Below are 23,669 nucleotides of genomic sequence, written 5' to 3' on the forward strand. Positions count from 1 at the left end.
ATAAAATTTATTTTAACAAATTCAAATATTATGTTATATATAAATATTTTTTTAATTTTCTTTTATCATCTTATTTGTATTAGTTAATATATTTTTATTATTAAAAATTTGTTTCAATTATATTTTGAAATATTATAGTTGATTAATTTTTTAAGATACATTTTTGGTCATTTTACATTCTAATCAGCTAGTTTTGTCATTTAAAGGTTCCTCTTGTTTATGCCAAATAGCCCCTGCCTCTACCAATTAAGAGGTTCCTTCTTAATGTCGCCATTAAGAGTCAAACAAACACCCTCTTGCTTTTAAGTCAACTTAAAGACGTCTATTCATCGTCATTATTTTTATTTAACAAACTGATTTTTGTGTGTCCTTGTCGTTATATTTTTGTATCAATTGAGTTTTATTGTTCGTGGAGTAGCCAAATAAGGCTTAGCAGGCCGTATTACCACAATGTCAACTTGAACAATTAGAACTTGACCTTATTTTAAATGCGATTTATTTTTGGCTATACACATATTTTCACAATTAAACTGTCCAAGACTACAGATTTTAGATGTCTCTTCACAATAATTGGAATGAAGAAAATACCAATTCAAATTGAATGCATTCAAAATGATGTTGCTGTATGAATATGGATTATAAATTTTACCATTTTCATCCAGTAAATAATAATTAACTATTTGAAATATCTGTTTTAAATTATCAAGTTGCAAATAGTTAATTAGATATCTGATTATGAGTTATTAAATGGGAATTTTGGATTGGAGATGCTCTTACCTTTTCATTTATTTATTTACCTTTTTTCCAAAAGCTAAACACAATCATATCGATTTAAAATCTATATGTATGTGTAGAGTAGTACTCAGTAATATTTATTTTATGATTTAATATTTATAATTAATATTTTAATTATCAAAGCTATTGACATTGATATAATATTTATATTTGTAAGGTTGAGTTCACGTGAGACCAACTTGTTTTTATGATACTCGTGATACCATTTTTTTACACTTAAAACTTCACAGTAAAACGTTGTGAAGGTAAAGAAAGTCAAACCTTCACAGCAAAAACACTGTGAAGGTTGCTTTCACAGATTTTTGATGTGAAGTTTCAAGTGTAAAAAATTGGTCTCACAAAAACAAGCTGGTCTCACGTGATCCCAAATATATATGGGATTGGGTTCATGTCAGACCATCTTGTTTTCGTGAGACTCGTGAAACCACATTTTTACATTTGGAACATCACAACAAAACATTGTGAAGGTAAAAAAATTGAACATTCATAACAAAAACACTGTGAAAGTAACCTTTATAATGTTTTGTTGTGAAAGTTCCGAGTGTAAAAAAGTGGACTCATCAGTTTCACAAAACTAGACTGGTCTCACATGATCACAAGTGTGTGGGTGTGTGTGTGTGTGTGTATATATATATATATATATATATATATATAATTAAAAACATGGTCCGCTTAGATTTAATCTTTTGATTTTTTAATCGGGACCAGGATAAAAATGTTACTGGGGTTGTATTATAAACATTTTACATGTTTATAAATAATCAATATATAAAGATGTATAGAAAAGTCCAAGTCTGAATTCTTCATTAAGCCCGACTTGAAAAAGCTTAGGCCTGGTGAGCCTGAAGCTCGGTTTAGACGAGGCCTCAAAGGCTAACCATGGTTGAGCATAGGCTCGGTCCTAAGAGGCCCAATCTAAAAAACCCAGTTAAGTCTAATTAATCCCGAAAAGGTCTAGCATGAAAAGTCCGGTCATACCAATTGTTTAACCTCAAAGCCCGACTACGCATAAAAAGCCCGGTGAATATGGCAAGAGTGTCTCGTTTAAACCGTGAGATATATGAGAACCAATGCATCATTTAGTATTTTATAATATTATTTTCATTTATGATTAGATTTTAATGCAATAATTAATATACATTTGTTTCACATGTACTCGGTTTACAATCTAAACTTTTTTTTAGTGTTTGTGGAACAAAAATACACATAAAATTTACATTGTAAACTGAATTCATATGAAACAAGTATATATTTTAATCAATACTATACATAAGATTAAATTATGAAATCGATAGATGAGAATGGTTTGCACGATTTGTACAATATGAGTGATTTTGTATTTGATCGCTCATCTACACACACACACACACACATATATACTAGAATGATGCTCGCATAATATGGCGAGATCTATCTCAATTTTAATGTTTAGTTTTATTATTTATATTTGTCGATATAATATGGTTTTTAATGATTTTGAGAAAGCGATAATGTTTTTATTTTTGAGAAACATATAAATTTAAGAATATCATAAAGATTTGGAAAAAAAAATATATTAATGTTAATATCAAATTTACTATTTAAAGTTCTCGTTTTTTTGTGTAATTTATTTAATTCATTATTTTATTTATAATTTAATTTAGATTTAATAACAAAGTAATTTATTTATCGTTTAATAATATAATTTTTATAAAGATAATAATTAAATATTTTTTTGTAACTAATGATTATCCTAATTATATCTTATATTTTTTATATTCAAAATGAGATGTCTATCTCGTATTTGTTTATATTTATCTACAGCTAGTTACACATATTCAAAAAAGAAGTTTTAATAAGTTGTACTTACGCACAATTTACTTGTGATCTTAAATTTTAAGTAATATGTACAAATAAACAGTATTTTATGCATAAAAAATAATTTTTAAGAATTTTTATCAAATGCTTTATGATATAGTGTATATATGTATGTATGTGTGTGTGTATACATATATATATATATATATATATATATATATATATATATATATATATATATATATAGGGTTGGGTTCACGTGAGACCAAGGGTTTTTCGTGAGAGCCGTAAGATCAATTTATGTTCATTGATCAACTTTATAAGCTAATGATCTAAAGTTGCACGGTGGCAATTTTGTAATTATTGAGAAGTCTCGTGACGTTTATGAATGTTTAGATTGTCAGATTATAGATCCAATCCAAGGGTTGAGAATTGGTCTTACGGGTTTCACAAAAAATCATTGATCTCACATGATCCCAAGTCTATATATATATGTATGTATAACAACAAATCGAGAACTTTTCAATCGCAAAACCAACAAAAAGTAATTAGCATTTAAATTTCAAATTTCGACTTGTATCTCCAATGGAAATGCTTATAAGAACCTAATTTTTGTATTTTAAGGAAATAACCAAAGTTTTTGTACAAAAAACTTAAATGACTTGAATTTTATATGAAAAACTCAATTCAATGGTTGTTCTTATAAGACACTACACTTTTTGCCTATAAAAGCATATGCAACAACTTTTTATATTTTCTATCGCTTTTTATAAATTTAGAGGTTTCTCTATTTTTATTTTTTCCCCTATATAATAAGAGAGTTTAATATAGTTGTTGGAGCAAATTTTTTCCAAAAATCTTCAAAAAATTCTAAAACAACAGAGCTGTTGGATATGTTCTAAGAACCTTCCATTAAGGATGCTCTGTGCAAAATGTATTACAACATCTCCAACAACTATGATAAAATGAGGATTTTAGAGATTTATAGTTTATTTTTTGCTTTAATAACTATGTTATACTGTATGCTAAAATAATGTAAAGAAGAGAGAGATCATATAAATATTCAAATTTGGAGAAATCTTTAAAATTCTGTATTTAAGGGAGAAATGATATTTAATTTTTTTCATCAATAAAAGCCATTGAATTTAAAAGAGAAAAATAATATTTTATTAAATGTATTAAATATTTTAATATTACTAAAAATGTACTCGCACAATGTAGAGAAATACATTTTGATTTTAATGTTTCGTTTTATATTTTGGGTCTATGGATGTCATAATGCGTTTTTATGTGATTTTTAGAAAAAGATAATGTTTAACTTTTGAATGAAATATAAATTTGAAAATATTATAAAAAAATAGCGATATTAGTATCAAATTAACTATTTAAAAGTTTATTTATGTAAGAAAAAAATTAATTCAATTTTTTTATTATAATTTAATTGAAGTTTAATAACGAATTAATTTATTTTTAGATTAATAAAATAATTTTATTAAGAGAATAATTAAGTATTTTATTAGAACTCAATGATTATCTTAATTATATTTTAAATTTTTTATATTTAAAATGATATTTATCATGTATTTGATTATGTGTATTTACAGTTAGTTACACGAATTCAAACATAGAACTTTAATAAGTTGTACTTACGTATAATTAATTTGTAATATTGAATTTTAAGTAATATGTATCAATATACAATACTTTATATATAAAAAAATTATTTTTTATAGTTTTTGTCAAATACTTTATAATATAGTATAAATAATGATAGAATTGTTAAAATAAATTACGTATCGAAATTAAATGTATTTTTTTATTTAACTTTTAATATTTTATTATAAAAAAATTATAAATCTCCAAAAATTCTGGTATCGTAAAAATAGGTTCAGAAAAGTTTTTCAGTATTTGAAAGTTGGAACGCTCAACCAGTCAAAAGTGCCTGTTGAATTGGACAGGCTCGAGAAAAGTCAATGTTCTTCCCTCCTTATCCTGCTCCCACCACCATAGCATCACGCAGTTTGTTGAATTCCGGTGGAGAAAAGCGCTAGATCAATGGCTTCTTTCAGAGGTATGTTTGATTATGTAACACTGATCACACTCGCCATCTTTTTCTGTACTCAGTCGTTGTCGGTCGTCGCCGAGGACGATGTCAAGTGTTTGCAAGGCGTTCAGAACTCTCTTCGTGATCCACGATCAGAGCTCTCCTGGAACTTCAATAACAACACCGCAGGATTCATCTGCAAGTTCACCGGAGTCAGCTGTTGGAATGAACAGGAAAATCGTTTAATTTCGCTCACGCTTCGTGAACTAGGACTTGCGGGATCAATTCCTCCCGACTTACGGTTTTGTCGGAGCTTACAGAACCTAGATCTCTCCGGTAACAATCTCACTGGTTCTATACCTACCGAACTTTGTACCTGGTTGCCTTATTTAGTCAATTTAGATCTGTCAGACAACCAATTGACCGGAGAAATTCCGGCAGATCTCGGTAATTGCTTGTTTTTGAATAGTATTGTGCTGTCGGACAATCGATTGTCTGGTAGTATATCACCGCAGTTATCTAATTTGGTTAGGCTAAATAGGTTTTCGGTTGCAAATAATGCTCTATCTGGTCCGATTCCCTCAAGGTTGTCGGATTTTGATTCGTCCAATTTTGATGGGAACAGGGGACTTTGTGGTAAGCCTCTTGACAAGTGTGGTGGATTGAGTAAGAAGAATTTGGCCATAATTGTTGCCGCCGGTGTGTTTGGGGCAGCCGCGTCGTTGTTAATAGGGTTTGGGTTGTGGTGGTGGTGCTTGGCGACATCAAAGAGTAAGGGACGCGATGGGATTGGGGGAGAGGATGATAGCAGTAGCTGGGCTGATAGGTTGAGAAATCACAAGCTTATCCACGTTTCTTTGTTTCAGAAACCACTTGTGAAGGTTAGGCTGGTGGATTTGATGGTTGCAACAAACAATTTCAGTAAAGAGAATGCCATAATTTCAACAAGAACTGGGACAACTTACAAAGCCATTCTTTCGGATGGTTCTGCTCTTGCAATTAAGAGGCTTAGCGCATGTAAGCTTCACGAAAGGCAATTTCGGGCAGAGATGAATGCTTTGGGTGAACTTAGACATCCTAATCTGACTCCTTTGTTGGGGTACTGCTTAGTGGAAGAAGAGAAGCTCTTGGTTTACAAGTACATGTCCAACGGAACTCTCTCTTCTTCGTTGACCAAACAGTTGAGCTTGTTAGATTGGCCCACTAGGTTTAGGATCGGTTTGGGTGCAGCAAGAGGGTTAGCTTGGCTTCACCATGGCTGCCGGCCTCCAATCTTGCATCAAAATGTTAGCTCTAATGCCATTTTTCTTGATGAGGATTATGATGCTCGAATAGTGGATTTTGGATTGGCTAAGCTCATGAATACTTCCTCTAACCACCCAGGCGATAGTAGCTATGTTAATGGTGATCTGGGTGAGTTTGGTTATGTGGCCCCAGAGTATTCGACCACCATGGTTGCTTCTCTGAAAGGTGATACTTATGGTTTTGGGGTAGTGCTTCTGGAACTGGCAACCGGCCAGAAACCTGCAGATGTAACAGGTGCCGAAGAAGGGTTTAAAGGTAATTTAGTCGATTGGGTAAATCAGCTATCAGGCTCAGGTCAAATCAAGAATGCCATAGATAAGAATCTTCGTGGCAGAGGTCATGATGCGGATATTGTTCAATTTCTGAGAATTGCAGGTAATTGCATTACTTCTAATCCCAGATCAAGATGGTCTATGTTTCAGGTTTATGAAGCATTGAATACAATGGCACAAGAACTAGGTTTATCTGAACATCATGATGAGTTCCCACTTCTTTATGGCATACATAATGATGCTATTTAAGCTATAATGCCGAAAGCTAATAACTATTTCTGCAAATTGTTTACTGAAGCCTGCTTGATGTAGATCCTGTGCTCTCTAGTTTATCTGGCTGTTCCAATTCATTCTATGCTTGTCAAATATATAGATGTACAATATTATACAAGCTTCTGAAGCTATTACTTTCGGCATATCTTCAAAAATGCTCTTTGGGTATCATTTCAAGACGGACTTCCAAGTATTTATGATTTGTAGTGTATAATAATTCACTGGTCTGATGATATTTGATCATTTATATGATATCTAATAGTTGCCTATTTGCCATCAGTTCTACTAAACAAATGCGTGTATCAGCTCCATGTATAGCTTTGCTCATCGTTTGATTTGATCATGCTGATGCTATTCTTGCCAACTCTGGGCCGTATACCAACACAAATTGGTTAAGCAACTAAGCACTAACTGAGTAAAGGTCTGTTTATTAGCAGCTTAACGGGACTTGCAGCTTAGAGCATCCCTCCAACAGCTTCTCCAACATGGAGAAAATCGGGATTTTGAGCAATTTTTTGCTCTAGCAAATTCCCCAAAACTTTCTCCAAAATGGAGAAAGTAGGAGAGAGAGTGCAAAAACCTCCAAACGTGAGTGAAACATTTCTTTATTATATTCCACCAATAGGAAATCTTGAAATTAAAAGTTTAGGGGAGATAAATAATACTTTATTGAACCTATGGAATGTTTTAGTAATATAATGAATATTGTAATCTCCAAAATGGAGAAACAGTTGGAGATGAACACAATGTTTTTTTTAGAGATTTTGAATTTTGATTCTTTATTTTGGAGAATCGTTTGGAGATGTTTTTATTTCAGTGAATTATACATGATTGTTTGGTAGTGGCTTAATGATAGAGAAAGTGGTTTTCAGTAAGCTTCTAGGGGGAAGTTTATGTCCATCTCAGTTAAAAACACAACCCTTCCATCTATGAAAAACCCTTCTATGAAAAACCTTCTCAATTCATACAAGACATATTGATCCACATAGACAACTTCTTCCATACAAGGAATTAGTGAAAAACCAACCAAACAACCCCTAAATCTGCTGTCCGGTTAAGAGGCTTGATCTGGGAAACTACTGACTGAAAATGGTTGTTTACCAAGTGTCTGTGTAAGCGTTGACTGAAGCCATGATTGAGTCGGAAAAGCAACCTCTTCGTGCTTGATCAACATTTTGGTTAGCATATTTGTTGTTCGGAGTTTGATAATAAACTACATTCCTTCTTCTCGGGGAAGAACCTCTTACCCGATAAGAGGCGGCAACAAGTAGTAAACATCCATCGAGAAATGTATATCAGCAATGCCATAAAATGGTAGTGATTTGCATGCTCGGCTTTGTTTTTAAACCGAAACCGCGAGGTATGTAGCCCGAAACCATATCTTGCATATGCAACTTGCCATAGTTCATTATCATCATTCTTTTTGCTTGAAATGATTTCATTAATCTTTGCTGAGTGCGGCATCAAAATGCAATGAAGGATGTTTTAGTTTCTGTTCAACACATTTTGATCAGTATTGTGTATCTTGTAACATTTGATGACATAGATGTCAAGTTTATCATCTATCTTGCCATAATCATTTTATAAATTGGTATCCATGTCATCAAATGTTAAAAGATTAGCAGGTTACTGATTAAAAATAGGTACGTAATAAGAAATTTTGGAATTGAGAAAAATTTATTTGTTGCACTAAATAAGAAATAAACCAAACTATCTTATTGTATTTTGGGGCCGTTTATCTAATGCTTACCGGGGTAAGTGTTTACCTGTAAAAATCAACATTATCACTTACTTGGTAAGATTTTAGTCTAAGTACAACTTATTAAAAGCCTTATGTTTGAATTCGTGTAACTAACTGCTGTCTGCAGATAAACATAATTAAATATAAGATAAACATTTCATTTTAAATATAATTAGAATAATTATTGAATTCTAATAGCATTGCTTGATCATTATTCTTATAAAAAATTATATTATTAAATCAAAAATAAATTACTTTGTTATTAAATCTAAATTAAATTATTAAAAAAATTGAATTAGAGAAATTACAAAAAAAAAAAAACAAGAACTTTTAAAATGGTTAATTTAATACAAATATTGATATATTTATTTTCGAAATTTTATAATATCTTCAAAGTTATATTTTGTTCAAAAATAAAAACATTATCTTTTTCTTAAAACCACAAAAACCGTATTAAAACATCTACAGAGACAAAATAAAACGAAATATTAAAATCGAGATATATCTTGCTGCATTACACGAGTACCCTTCTAGTTCTATTTAAAAAAAAATACAAAAAACATAGTTTCTTGTAATAAAAGATGATAATGTATTTAAATACCAACTTATATCTAATCTTCATAAAATGGGTGTTTGAGATTGTTTATTTGAAGCAACTTAATCTTTTCTACAAAAGTCCTTATCAACTTATTATAAGTTAGAATAGTTTAACTTCTTCAAAAATTTCTTATTACCGGTTTGATACCGATATAAGTTGTTTATCCAAACACTTAAAAATGCTTATTACCAGTGTTACACCAAAATAAGTCATTAAATTATTTTTATAAACAATTCTAAACACCTAACCAAAAGATTGGAAAGAAGAATTTGTGGAGTGGCAAATGGGTTCCTTTAAGTTTTGAATCTTGGGGACACTTTGTGACCAAAATTCCTTTGAAACTTTCAAATAATAACCACAAAAGAAAACACAAGATGGAAAAAAAAGAAGACAACTAAAGAGAGAGAATGTTAGCAACTTTATTCTTTGTCCAAATACTATAAATACTTTAAATTATTATTTTTTCTGTATCAAATTAAACCAGTGTTTGTTTTTTGAGAGGTGTTAAAGTTTGAAGTTTTATTTTACTTTTGATTAATAAGAGATGGTGTTAAAGTCTGAGATCTGAATTAATAAGACTGTTTGTTTTTATAAACTGACAAACGTCTAAAGTTTGAAATCTTAATCAATAGTTTTTTTTTTGTAAAATACGGTGCAAACATTTTGCAAAATTCTCTTGATTTTCATAAAATTTCCATTGTCGAAATTCATCTCAACAATTTTTTTAATAGATGGAACACAATAAGAACCTTTTGGATACCTTTTAGACTTCCGATGCTATCAGAATGCTGCCGGTGAGTTTGTTTGCAGAAAGATCGATATTTTTAATAGAGTATAGATCGGCAGTAAAAGTTCTTGTTTCACATTAATCTTCTAAGCTAACTTATATGTACATAAATTATATATATATATATATATATATATATATATAGAGAGAGAGAGAGAGAGAGAGAGAGAGAAGGTTGGGATGCATGTTACATGGATGATGAAAGGACGGTGACATCCCTAGTGGAGAAAGAAGCAACAACCAAAGAGAATCAAAGAAAAAAGAAAATAAGAGGAACTAAAATATTAGTTTACCTCTTATTTATTCAGACCCTATTAAGTGATATGAGACACTGAAAATAAAAAAAATAAAAAACAGTCTGGATTACAAAATGTCTGAATGAATCAAACATAAGTAGTAATTAAGAGCTAAAAATGGAAAAAACGAACAAGACCTAAAAGTCTATATTTTTGTTTTAATTTATTCCAAAATAAATGTTCATTTTTAAAAGATAAGTGCATACTTTTTCATTCTATCCTTAATTGAGAAATGAGAAAATTAATTACTTATTACTAAGAGTAAGGGCCTCTTTTTTTTTTTCAAAATTATCTCTTAATACTTCTGAAGTCTAATTCGTTCAGACGTTTGGGTATTAAGAGCGTTTGTTTTATTTCTAAAATAAGAGCTTAAAAGCTCTAAATGTCCTCTGAAATTTTAAGTGGTAAACGTATCTCTTAATACGTTTTAATTCTAATCCACCCTCCATTAAATAGTTCATATTTTGGGGGCTGAAAGAGATTTGTTAGCAAAAATTATTTATCTTTTATATTTTTGTAAAAAAAACTATTTATCTTTTATATTTTTGCACTTGTTTGACTGATTCAGATTTCAAACTTCAAACGTGAAAACAAACAATTCAGATATCAAACTTTAGGACCACCCTTATAAATCAGACTTCGGTTAAAAAACAAACGCCACCTAAAACTATCATTTAGTTTATTAAAAGTGTAATAATTACATTTTCTAAAACTGTATTTTGTTTTTCATTCTGGACACTTATTTTGAGATGGTTTAACACACCGAGTCCAATAAATTCCACTAACAATTGGGATTTCAGATGTAAGACATAAACAAACACTGTCTTCTACTTTAAACAACAGTGTTCCAATTTTTTTGGAGATCTTGTTACATATGCCAACACTATAGATTGACGAGACATGTAATAGTTAAAACAAAATAAAAAGGTTCCATATCAGTTTTACAAATGAAAACAACAAAATGTTTAAAATGACAAAGTAACATATAAAATTCATCTGATCTTAAAAGGTCAGAAATCTCCAAATTAATAAAGAAATAAAACTAAAACATGATAAACAGACCGTAGCTTAAGACATATATATATATATAGGAATAGTCTAATTGGGCCCCAAAACATTTAGGGTTCTTTCTCTATATGACACATTGGAACACCCTCTAACACGATCCTAACCTTAAAAACAAAGAAGCTAACTATTTTCATACAAACATGTGAGCATTGAAACTTAATTTAAGGTGGTTATTTTTCTTCCATACCTAATTAACAAAAACCATGAATATGTACTTAAACTATTATCCCATCAAATACATAGGACAACTCCTACAATTTTGTCAAAAACCATGTCTTAAGTCCCATTTCGTCAAGTTGTACAAGCATCTTTTTGTTAATCGTCGATGTTTGGACCAACTTGTGCACACCTTAACTAATTCTAGAGGCTCGGAAAAACAGTTTGAAAAATACCCAGTGGGCTTATAGGATTCGAACCGATGGCAGAAGAATCCTCAAAGGCTCAAGCCTTATTGCCAAAGTCCTACGAGGGTTATGTGCATTACAACGTGTTCTTGAATTTGGAAGAAAAGAAAAGAAGATATTCTTTTTTTCCCCTCCCTTTCATTCGTAAAAGTAAGTCTCGAGAACATAATGTAACAAAGACCTAATTTTGAAAACACGTGAATAGGTACTTTTTTTAATATATAAAATTTATATGCACCAAATACTTACACTTCTCACAATTGATAAAATTTGAACCGTTAACTCAGATACCATTAGTCCGATGACCCTTTTATATGAAAGATTTTCTTTATAACAATTCGTTTTTGCAGTTTTAACTGATCTTTAGCCCAATTAGTCCATAGGGTTTCATATCATTCAAATCAATTTGTTTTTTCGTAACCGTGGGTTTCCAAGCCAGTTTATGCATACCTACTAATCCCCCGAGCAACAAAAAGTGCCTGCGGTGAACCTCCATAGCCACAAGGGCATTAGCAGGCTAGCAACGCCTATTTCGAGCCCAAGGGTTAAGTCTATTTGCATCCAAACCAAACAACAAAGGTTTCATTGTCGGCTTCGATCCTTTGGTCGGCCGTTCTTCCGAAAAAGAAACTGATTTAAAAAAATATTTTTTTTGAAAATAAAAAAAGTGCTTTATTTAGGGAACACACCCCACTTAACGAGAGGAATAAAGCCAACCCCTTAAAGCTCAAAGCTAAAAAAGCAAAGACAATTCTCCTTTTAACAATGCATCTTTTTTACTACACATCTCTCACACAAATTCTATTAGATTTCATTCCTTTTTTCCATCTAAAATTTAAACATCCCCAAATCCATGAATCTTTCAATTCAAACTTAAAAGAACTACACCAAAAACACCCTTAACACCACCTTTTAAAAAAGCTTCATACTTTCTTTCGTAAAACCGAACAAAAAAACATGTCATGGATGTCGGATGAGGTATCATGATCGCTATCTCGAGTGTAAAAGATTATGTAACGGGTTTTTTGAGAATGGAAGGAAATCCGTAGAAACTTCGTGTGGCTCTTCTACGTTGGTTCCCGGACATATTTCCATGTACACAAGTCGTTTTATGTCAAACTTAGTCTCGTTCAGGCGGTTGTGTGGCGTTTCCGATTTTCCTGAACGAAAAACATAAAGAGTATGATGAAGTACAAGCTTGACATGCCAATGCATGCAAAATCACTTATTGAACTTTTAAGCATACTTTTAACTGTGAGAAAATGTAGAACTTCAAAGAAGAGAAAGGAGTTCCAACAGATATATAAAGAAGAAATGGTCCAATTCTGGCCAATGTGAGACTCCAACAATCCAACATTAAATTTTATAATATTTAGCAGTATTCATGAAAACAACCACTCTATTCTTTCAGATAAAGGTCAGTTCTGCATACATATCACCTCAAGGGCTATTAAACTCACTAACCTCCATATCTCGTTTTTGCAAACTGACCCTCTAGTGTACTTCTATTGGATCTTTATCATATTAACAGTGCTAAAGATGATATAAACACACAATGAATAATTGAATATGCATGTGTGAATAATGGCATACCTGTTGTGAATAGGATCAGGTCCATTTGGTACTCGTCTTTTGCTCACGTAGTTCAGAGCCAGCCTTTCGTGCCTTCTTGTTGCTGCTCCTCCTTTTGAATTGGAAACACCAACACGTGCAGTGGGCGGAATTGCGACTTGTGTGATTGTAGAAACTTCAAATAACAAAAAACAGCAAAACCCCACTAATAGTATTCCCGCGAAAAACACCCTGCTGTTCCCTCCCATGCCTTATTCTAAACCCCCCATTTACCAAATTACCCCTTTAGATGTTCTCAACAAAACAGAATTCTTGGAAATTAAGACTTATGGATGATGATGATGATGATGATGATGATGATGATGATGAACTTATAACAATCATGGTGGTTTTGGCACCAGGATAATGCATCTCCCTGCCTTTGATATATAAGTCAGCCACACACACACACACACAGAGACAGAGAAAAGCAGGGGAAGGTGATGTGTGTAGTTATTTTTAAAGTAAATTACGATTTTCGACCCTGTAGTTTGTTAGTAATTTCAATTATCATCCCTGTGGTTTAGAAATTGCAATTTTCGTCCCTATGGTTTGCAATTTATTGTTATCTTTGTCCCTGGACTAATTCTTACCTTTTAAGTACAAGGGACCAAGGGATTGGGTTCCGGTGAGAATGGAAGTTATCGTGAGAAGGGTAAGAAGGGATCTCCACACTTGGATCAATTCTAATTGAAGAAAACCACTAGATCAACACTAATGAGAATATGAGATACACTAGATCAATTCCTAACTAAAGCGCAATTCATGGGTTGTTTTAGGATTTAAAGTGATCAAGGGTCCAAATCCCTTCTTACACTTCTCACTTTAACTCCTATTCTTACACAATCCTTCGTCAATAACCAAAACAGTATGTAAACCACAAGGACGGAAATAACAATTTATTATAAGGACAAAAATAGCAATGAATTACAAATCATAGGGATGAAAATCGCAACTTCTAAACCACAAGGACGAAAATCAAAATTATTAACAAACCACAGGGACGAAAATTGTAATTTACTCATATTTTTAACTAAGGAGGGGGAAGAGAGACCACTTTTCTTTAATGATGGAATACTACAAGCAATTCTGTTGCACTTTTTCTTTCTCAGAGAGATGTTATTTAGATAAAAGGTAAAAAAATAGATGAACTTTTGACAAGTATTGTTGCTTTAGGTTGTGATTGGTTGGGTCCACAGAAAAAAAAAAAAAACTTACCGATGCTTTGTCATGTGCATTTGTGATCTCACTCATCTTCCCTACTCCTAACATATAGAAATAGATAGATGCTTAAGAATACATTGAATTATGTGCAAACCTAGATAAAAGTACAGTTTTATGAAATTGAATACTTCTGCTAAAGATTGCAGTCAGTTGACAACTATAAGCTAGAAAACAACAAGTTCTGTTAATGGTGCAAAAAGAAGTTGTACTCCCCTACTTGAAGATCCCAATTGATATAATCACCACTTGACTGCATATATATATATATATATATATATATATATATATATATAAAAGAATAAAAAACTGAGGAACACCCTAGCCATTCATCTGTATAGTATGCACATTTGCAAGTGCATAGAAACCAAGAAACATCTTCAATTACTTGAATGCACGTGTTCATACCGTACAGATGAACTGTTATTAGAGTGTTCCTCAATTTTTCCTTTTTTTGGGGGTTTTTCCCCGACCCCTCTCTCTATTTATATATATATATATATATATACATACATATATACATACATACATACATCTCGAGCCTAAGGGCCTGTATGCTAGGAGCTTAATAAGACTCCCGGCTTATTCAGTGGGTCAGCTATACATGACTGTTTGACAGTGGCTTAATGATATAGAAAGTGATTTTTCAGTAAGCTTATAGAGGGAGCTTTATGTAGAAAGCCAAAAAAAATTCCGAACTTGCTCATTAAAAACCACGTTCCTTCCATATATGAAAAAAAAAAATCTCTCAAACAAAAATCTTCTCAGTCTATACAGACAGATTAACTCACACACCCCTTTACCTATTAAGGAATTAATGGAAAATCAACCAAACAACCCCCAAGTTAAATTCCAGATTCTTATTTGTCACTGCTTATGAAAGGAACATATAAAAAAAGTTTCTAAATCTTGAGGTATGACCAACACTTTATAGTATCTAGAGTTCTAGACATATAGCTTTCTTTATTGTCTCATGGGAAGAGAAAACAAAAGAGGTTGCTCTCCTAAAACACCAAGTATCTGCCAGTGGTCCACTTCTAGTTCAAACAAACATGTTTCCTACTTTACCAGGAATATACATAATCTTGCCGACGCTACATTTAAGTTCTAAAGATTCAACTTGACTCAGGTTTTTGTTTCAAATTATTTTTAGCTTCACTATGTGAATCTTCCCCCTCCGAGTTCTATTGCCTATTAGAAGGTGTACGATCACAGGCACCAATAAAACAAAAAAATAAACCAAACGAGCCCAATATATCCCACCCGGAGGTGGGGGTCCAGGGGGTAAAGATGTACGCAGAACTGATCTCTATCCTAAAAAAGTAGAGTGGTTGTTTCGTGAAAAGTGTGTGAAAGGGAAAACTGCAGATAAGCTAAATTTTGAGAAATCTAGACATGGTAAGCAACAAGCGATTTGTTCTCAGGTAAAGCAAAGCAAGGTTCATAAAGCAAAGAAAGTTCTGTGTTAATAAAATATGGACAGGAAATTGTACGCCAAAAAAATAAGATGCTAATAAATGTTTGTAACTCATGTCAGGAGCTTACAGTACTGATTTCTGAATGGGATCTTACATTTTTTGAAAATTCTAATTTGATTCAACTTAATTATTCATCTCTCACATTAACTCGGAAACTTTGGAGGTTTGAAGGTGCTAATAATGCTATAAGCCTCCAATATGAAGTTTCTCTCACATGCTGCAAATACATGAAAGAGAAATCTGCCATTTGCAAAATGTGATGGTTCGCATGGATGGGTTGCTTACCGTGCAAATATGCTGAGGTTGATCAAGGTAACAACGGTAAGTATGAACACCAACTGAACGAGTATTTTGAACTTGCGTACACCTTGATTCTGTAAAGTAGATCTGCCGTAGCCCAACCAAAAGGCTCCGACTTCAATCTGATTTGAAGCTCATGATCTTCGCTTCTTTTGTGCCCACTTGGGACCGTATATTGCTAGGTGTGTCCTTCCAAACCGGCGATCAGCTAACTACAAGTTTGCATCATGCACATGAAGAATTCAATACACTCCATGAATACCAAAATAAGGGCATGTTTGTTAGCAGCTTAATGAGCTTAATGGGACTCACAGCCTATTTGGTCAGCTATACATGACTGTTTGGTAGTGGCTTATTCAATAAGCTTCTAGGGGGAGCTTTATGCAGAAAGGCCAAGTGTTTTCCAAACCTGTCCCTCTCAATTAAAAAACATGTTCCTTCCATCTACGGAAAACCCTCCCAAACAAAACTTTTGCAATCTAAATGGACAAATTAATCCACACAGACAGCTTTACACATACAGGACTTGATGAAAAACCAACCAAACAGCCCCTAAATGTCCACAACGAAAATGACACAGTTTTAGAAATGTGTAATCATTACATCTTTAAAATACTAAATGACACTTTTACCCTTGATAATAGAGAGAGACTTTTTCCATCTCATAATTGAGAATAAAATGGGAAATCTGAAACTTACTTTTGAAAGTGGACACTTATTTTAGGACAAACTAAAATAGTAATGTGGACACTTAATTTGGGACAGAGGGAGTAGTAGATATCATGGCTTGTATTCTCTAGATAACTACTCCCACCTTCCCAAAATAGATGTCCATAATGAAAAACACACAGTTTTATAAAAATGTATAATTGTTACACTTTTAAATTAACCAAATGACAAATTTACCTTACTAATAGAAGGAGTGATTAATGTGGACACTTGTTATGAGACGGAGCAAGTACCAGAGGCGGACCCAGAAATTTTCAAGTGGTGGCACAATTTGACTATAAAAATGTATCTAATTTTTTTTTTCACAATATAAGTATAAATTTGTTGGTTGGTTCCTTGTCCTTACATAAAAGAGACCCATGTTCGAGTCCGCTCTACATATAATTTGAAAAGCACAAGAGGTATATAAAAGAACACCAAAATTTAAGCTAAAAACAACAAATTTGACAACCGTGGGGACTCGAACCTGGGCCTTTTGTAAAAAGGCAGGAGTGTTTACCATCTTAGCCATTAAAGTCTTGTGCAAACATTTCAGTTTCAAAACTATAACGTGGCACCCAACAAAACAATACGGTGGCACCCTTCAAAAAACATAATTTTTTTCCCTTACGATGGAACCATGAAGCGGTGGCCCGTGCCATGATATCATGCCATGTGGGTCCGCCCCTGGGGACTACTTCTTCTAAATTGCATCTGGTATGAAGCAGTCATAATACAAAGTGCAAATATTAATAGCTATAGAAAGTACCTTGACAAGACCCCCATATGTTTCCAGCATGTCGGTTCGGAATGGATACTCCACAAGCTATAGAGTGGTAATCAAAGATAAGATACCAAAGCAATCCGAACTTGGAAAAAGGTTATAGATGGGTAAAGAATACAGCAAAACTTACCATAAAAGAATCATCTCCGATCACAGATGATTCTGTAATTTGATTCATTAAGATCTTGTAATCCACTTGCGTATATGGAGGTGTGACACTAATGTAATCAAATGGACCATCTTTGCCTGCAAAGAAGTAGCCACAATTTGTTAACGAAAAGAAAAAAAAACAAGAATTACAGTTTCTGGTGCATAAAGAAGACAAGGGTTGCACTAAACAATATAGGCCTGCAGCATTAGATGTTCCCTATGTGCGTTTGGTATCCAAACAGGATAGGATAGAATAGAACATAACAGAACAACTATTTTGCATTTGATAAGACAGAACTGAACAGGACAAAACAAATAAGATGACCAATTTAACCCTAATGAGTTGTTTAACAGAACAGGTTATGATAGAACAGTTATTTTTTTATTATTAATATTCAATAAATTACAGAAATTAATCAAAATATAGAAACCGTATGAAAATAATATTTTGAGAACAGTAAAATTGAAAGTTTAAAGAGCATAAAATACAATAAATACAATTTAAAAAATGAATAAAATGTAAAGAGGGAGGCGTATTTGATGTTTTAGAAGAGAATTAGGTTTTATTTCAAGGTTATATTGGTAAAATATTATTATGTTCCACCTTGTTCCATGGGTGGGGGTGGAACATGCCTTTTCCACTTCGAACCTGTCTGTTCCACATAAAAGTCCTACCAAACGTGGAACAATGATCCATGTTCCGTTTTGTCCTGTCCAGTGTACCAAATGCAACCTAAATGCAGTATTGAAGTGATTTTCACATGATTGCAGGGGGGGAGGAGGTCAAACACCTGCAGATTCTTTGGCACGCTCCAAGTAAGTTTCTACACGAACTGTGTGTATAACCGAATTATCAAGAAAGCCAGTCCATTCTAAATTAGGACGAAGAACGTCAGAAACAACCCATGGATCCATCTCCACAAAATGCACCTGCAAGTTCGCAATAAAGTAGTAAGCTCTTTGCCATCAAACCAATTGAAATAAATTAGCAACACCATAAAAACAAGAGACAAGGATACGATATCAATTTTTAGCACCTGAACAGGTCGAAGAAAACACAGATCATTGTTCCACGTTTGGCATGACTTCTATGTGGAACAGGGTGGAACGTGGAACAAGCTATATTTTACCAATATACCTCAAAATAAAACCTAATTCTCTTCTAAAACATCAAATATGTCTCCCTCTTTACATTTTATCAGTTCTTGGAAATTTATTTATCGTATTTTATTATCTTTAAACTTCCACTTTACTCTCCTCAAAATACTATTTTTATTTGTTGTCTATATTTTGGTTAATTTATGTAATTAATTGATTATTAAAATAATAAATTAATCAAAATATAGAAATATAAACAATTCATTAAGGGTACATTGGTCATTTTACCAATCACATCTTACCAAACATTGAACAGCTGTTCTCTCTGTTCTGGCCTGTATGGGTACCAAACGCACCAAGATACATCAAAAAGCTACTTACCTTGACAAGTTTTAGGCTTTCAAAATAGCTTGGTAGTGCTAAATTATCAAAATAGGAATTTATAGAAGTGTCATAAAGAAGAGATGATACCTCAGAGCATCCTCGGCTTATAGCCTCTATGCCAACAGACCCTGTACCGCTATATAAGTCTAACCATCGACCAGGCCTCAAGGATGTAGGACAGCCACCAGCAGCCTTGACAAAGTAGACATTTTCTTATCTTAATACAAAATTTGCAAAAGAAATCCGCCTTTTCTCATATTAAGATGAAGGTACATTAGAAACAGCCAACATAAACAGCAAATCAGTACCTGCAAAATACCAAAGGCGGCACCTTTGACTACTTCCATCATTGGGCGGACATCCATGCCCTTTGGTGAGAGTAATTTCTTCCTTCGTGCCTTCCCTCCAAGAACCTACCATTTATAACGTCAATAAGAGGTGTTCTAAAAAGCGATAAGCAGAGTTAGGGGATGTTTGGTTGGTTTTTCAAAGTCTTGTGTGGATGTTGTATGTATGGATTAATCTGTCTTTATAGATTGGGATGGTTTTTATTTGGGAGAGTTTTTCATAAGTGAAGGGAGCGTTTTTTTAGTTAGGAGGGGTAGGTTTGGGAAAAAAACTTGGTTTTATGCATAAAACTCCCCTTTAGAAGTTTACTGAATAAGCCACTTTCTATATCATTAAGCCACTAATAACAGTCATGTATAGCTGACCAAATAAGCTGTGAGTTTCATTAAGCTCGTTAAGCTGCTAACAAACAGGCCCTTAGGCGGTTGAGTAACCTAGCGCTTAATCACCTAAGGTGGGAATAAGGGGACACCTAAGCATGACCTTGTGCTCTAATCCTCTGAGCTCCAACAGAACCATAAGCAGTTCATTTCAGCATATTAAAAACAATTATTTTTAGATCATGTAGACATATAAGAATTAAGATCTCGATACGTTATCATTTCTGTACAATCAACGAATGAAAAGATGTCATGCACTTAAGATTTCGATACGTTATCATTTCTGTACATCTAGAGGCCCAAGCCCATTCCTAATTGATATTCTATAATAGTTAAGAAGGGGTTATTTGGGTACTTAGAATAGATATTTAGTATAATAGGGAGGATGCAGGGGATGGGAGTCATGCAGAAACTTCGTGAGCGGTCTATGGGAGAGTGCGAGCCTCTCGAATGCTAGAGTTCCTTGTTTTCCATTTAAGTAATCATCTGATTGGTCTGTTTTCATCTTCATTATTTGTCCATTACTGATTTGGATTCTAGTTTATAGCAGAAGATTCCCTCTAAGTTGAGAGACGCCAATTGACAAGCACAAGTTCAGAAAGGTTGATTGACTCTGCCTAAATTTTTGAAACACTTAGTTAAATGATTTGTTTCTAACAGAAGTAGTAGAGGATGCTTAAGTTGTATGTAGCCAATTAAACGGCCTTCACTAATCAATGTGGTGATGGATGCTTAATACCTGGTGGCCGCTTAAGTGATTCTAATCAGGGACTTTTAAACACCATCAACAGGATACATTTGTGACCAATAAAATAATTTCACCAAAATTCATTCTTCTCTTTAACAGGAAATACACTCTTCTCGATCTTCGTGGTTGAGCTAATATGACCGAGGGGTTGTTTGGTTGGTTTTCCATTAAGATAAAAATGTCACTGTGGATTAATATGTCTGTATAGATCAGAAAGGTTTTTGTTTGGAAGGGTTTTTTCATAGATGGAAGAAGCATGTTTTTTAATTGAGAGGGACATGTTTGGAAAAAAAAAACTTGGCTTTCTACATAAAGCTCCCCCTAGAAGCTTATAGAATAAGCCACTTTCTATATCATTAAGCCACTATCAAACAGTCATGTATAGCTGAAAGAATAAGTTGTGAATGCTATTAAACTCATTAAGCTATAGGCCCCAACTAATAGTCAAATATAGTTTCATCAGTTCCACTACAAACAATCAGAATCATAAACAAACATATAGTATCCAAAATAATGTGTCTAGAGCCTATTACTTGAAAGTATGTTGAAGAAGAACATGGTTCTCAATTTTTTAACTTTTCTCTATAACCCAAAAAATTGTTACAATGATTAGCTTTTCAAAGAAGTCAATTTGACATCCAAAAATCAATTGTGGGGTTCTTTTTGAACCATCAGGAGTAATCAGGTTGTGTTATATAATAAAATGAAGCATTCCTTCTATTTGTAGAAAACTAGCTCTGAATAGTCCTTCAGATTCTAGTGTTTGTGACAGATTTTCCTATTTTTTAGGTTTAATATTCTATGGAATATTTGGTCATCAAAATAACAATTTCTATGACTGGGTTGGATGCATTGTTATATAGAAAAATAAGCAATTACAATTTTAAGTGATCCTATTGACTTCTATGCTAAATAATTATATATACTTCGGTCTTCGGGATGCTTAATTTCGTGAGACTTGAAGTTTATAGCCAAATAACTGTCGTGTATATGGTCTTCAACTCTTTATAGTGAGATTTTGTCCCTCGTAGAAAGTATAGAGAATCTTATTTGTCTTGTGAGCTATATGTATGAACATTAAAGCATATCACTTGTACCACATTGGAAGAGTGATATAGTGTTCTTTAGTTTACAATCTCTGACATCTTATTGAATTGTGTAAGGGATTAGATAAGCTAAGGAAGATTTGGCTTTGTTGTGTTGATTTTACACATATATTTAACGGTCAAAAGACAGTACTGCGTGGCTTTCTGGAATATTTGAACGGGAACAGTGTCTTGGTGACTTCCCCTGCCACTTCAGCCAGATAAGTCGCCTAGCTAACTGTTTGGCGAATTTCTGACCCTTTTTTACAGGTTTTTCATGGTTTCTGATTTGGATAAAATCTATTGTCGGTTTTTTCTTATCCAAATCAGTTAGAGACACAGACCTATATACATATATATATAGGGTATATTTCTTTTACAACCTTGTGTATTTGTACAACCCTTGCAACGCAATTAATTGAGATATTTATAGAAATGATGTGAGTTCATTTATTATGATTTGAATATTTATAGAATATGAATAAAGTTCATTAATTATGATTAATACTTTATATTAGGAAACAATCAAAACTTCTATTAAATCACATATTCATCAAATGAATTGGACGGTTGAGATTGGGTTGTATTGGTTGCACAAATGCCAAGGGTTGTATAATAACCAACCTCTATATATATATAGAGAGAGAGAGAGAGAGTTTGTTTCAAATACAACCCGTCGCATTTGTACAACCAATGCAACCAAATAAATTGAGATATTTATGGAAACGATGAGAGTTTATTTATGATGATTTGAATATTTATGGAAGATGAATATGGTTCATTAATTATGATCAATACTTTATATTAGGAAACAATCAAAACTTCTATGAAATCATATATTAATCAAATGAAATGGACGGTTGAGATTGGGTTGTATTGGTTGCACAAATGTCAAGGGTTGTATAATAACCAACCTCTATATATATATATATAATTTTCTCATCATTTTTATCTCTTATCTTAATCATCTCCTTTCCTTCATACAATTTCTGCAGAATGTTCATTGATAAACATATATTAGCCATAACCCAAACAACATTGTTTAGCAGGGGCTAATAATATCCTAAGGACAGTGACAAATCAGTCCTAATTGTTTTTGCTGCACTTTTCTCCTATAATCTTATTTTATAACAACGGTTGATACAATACAGCTGAAGAAGCAAGATATTCCACATACCTGAAGCAATTTATGAGTCTCCCTGGGCTTAGCTTGTTCCTGTGGTGGTGCGACCTGCTTCCCTCTTCCACTCTTTTGCTGCTCTTTATTCCTTCTCGTCTGAGTAAAAACCCTCATTCAACTTTATTCAAATCATACCTACTAATCAAATATAGATGCAAAACAGCACAACCTAGGTTTTAACTATTAGAGATAGATTGACGGACCTTCGAAGGAGTAGGTTCAGAGAGGAATTCGTCGGGATCAAGACCGTATTGTTTGAGTAACTCCCTCGTCTCCTCGTTAGATTTAGGCGATTCTGACATCATAACCCCCAAAAAAACCAAATTAATCATTCATACGTTAAGAATTTCAGAAACGAAAGATCGATTTTGCATCGACGGTGGTGGAAGGAAGTGGATATTAAGAAACTTACTGAGAGATGACGAGCATACGACGGTTGAAAGCCGACGGCACGGCAGCGGAGTGGAGATTAATGAACGGTGGGTGAAGAGACCGTTAACATTATCGTCACCAACAGGACGCCATTGAAGTGGTGTTGGTATTACAGAGACCGCCATGAAACCTTAGCCGAAACCCGAAAGGCCCGTTAGTAGCAGAGCTATATCGCTGTTGGTCAATTTTCTTCCTAACCCTTCATCTTCTCAACTTATGTCATTTTAGCCCTTGTAATTGTAAGAACCATTCATATTTGATCCCCAAACAATTATTTTCTTTTTAGGTCCGTTTTGTTTTGCGGGATTTGAAAATAACGGAAAAAATAAGATTCAGTTGTCAAATGGCAAAGAAAAAAGAAAAAAGAGGGACGAGGTTTCTC

The 23,669-nt window shown here is 33.1% G+C and overlaps 2 protein-coding genes across 4 annotated transcripts; one reads left to right on the forward strand and one right to left on the reverse strand.

Annotated features, from left to right (window-relative positions):
* Window positions 1-4,547: 4,547 nt before the first annotated feature.
* On the forward strand, window positions 4,548-6,765 carry LOC112515743 (inactive LRR receptor-like serine/threonine-protein kinase BIR2). The gene has a single exon (XM_025122659.1). It carries the CDS (start codon window positions 4,648-4,650, stop codon window positions 6,460-6,462), a length of 1,815 nt encoding a protein of 604 aa, XP_024978427.1. The 5' UTR covers window positions 4,548-4,647; the 3' UTR covers window positions 6,463-6,765.
* Window positions 6,766-12,082: 5,317 nt separating this feature from the next.
* LOC112515280 (putative rRNA methyltransferase YlbH) lies at window positions 12,083-23,426 on the reverse strand. Of its 3 annotated transcripts, XR_003069510.1 has the most exons (12): window positions 23,268-23,426; window positions 23,059-23,150; window positions 22,853-22,951; window positions 19,423-19,527; window positions 19,202-19,306; window positions 18,424-18,562; window positions 17,613-17,728; window positions 17,468-17,524; window positions 15,976-16,202; window positions 14,210-14,256; window positions 12,974-13,127; window positions 12,083-12,540 (listed from the first exon to the last, which is right to left on the reverse strand). XR_003069510.1 is itself a non-coding variant. In XM_025121998.1 (9 exons), exons 1-9 carry the CDS (start codon window positions 23,410-23,412, stop codon window positions 16,125-16,127), a joined length of 936 nt encoding a protein of 311 aa, XP_024977766.1. In that variant the 5' UTR covers window positions 23,413-23,426; the 3' UTR covers window positions 15,700-16,124. The 3 variants fall into 3 exon arrangements, 1 of the variants encoding a protein (XP_024977766.1); XR_003069511.1 differs by lacking the exons at window positions 12,974-13,127; window positions 14,210-14,256 and having other exon boundaries at window positions 12,085-12,540; XM_025121998.1 differs by lacking the exons at window positions 12,083-12,540; window positions 12,974-13,127; window positions 14,210-14,256 and having other exon boundaries at window positions 15,700-16,202.
* Between the last annotated feature and the right edge of the window lie 243 nt (window positions 23,427-23,669).

Source organism: Cynara cardunculus, assembly GCF_001531365.2.
Source record: "Cynara cardunculus var. scolymus isolate 2C chromosome LG 7, CcrdV1, whole genome shotgun sequence".
NCBI lineage: Eukaryota > Viridiplantae > Streptophyta > Magnoliopsida > Asterales > Asteraceae > Cynara > Cynara cardunculus.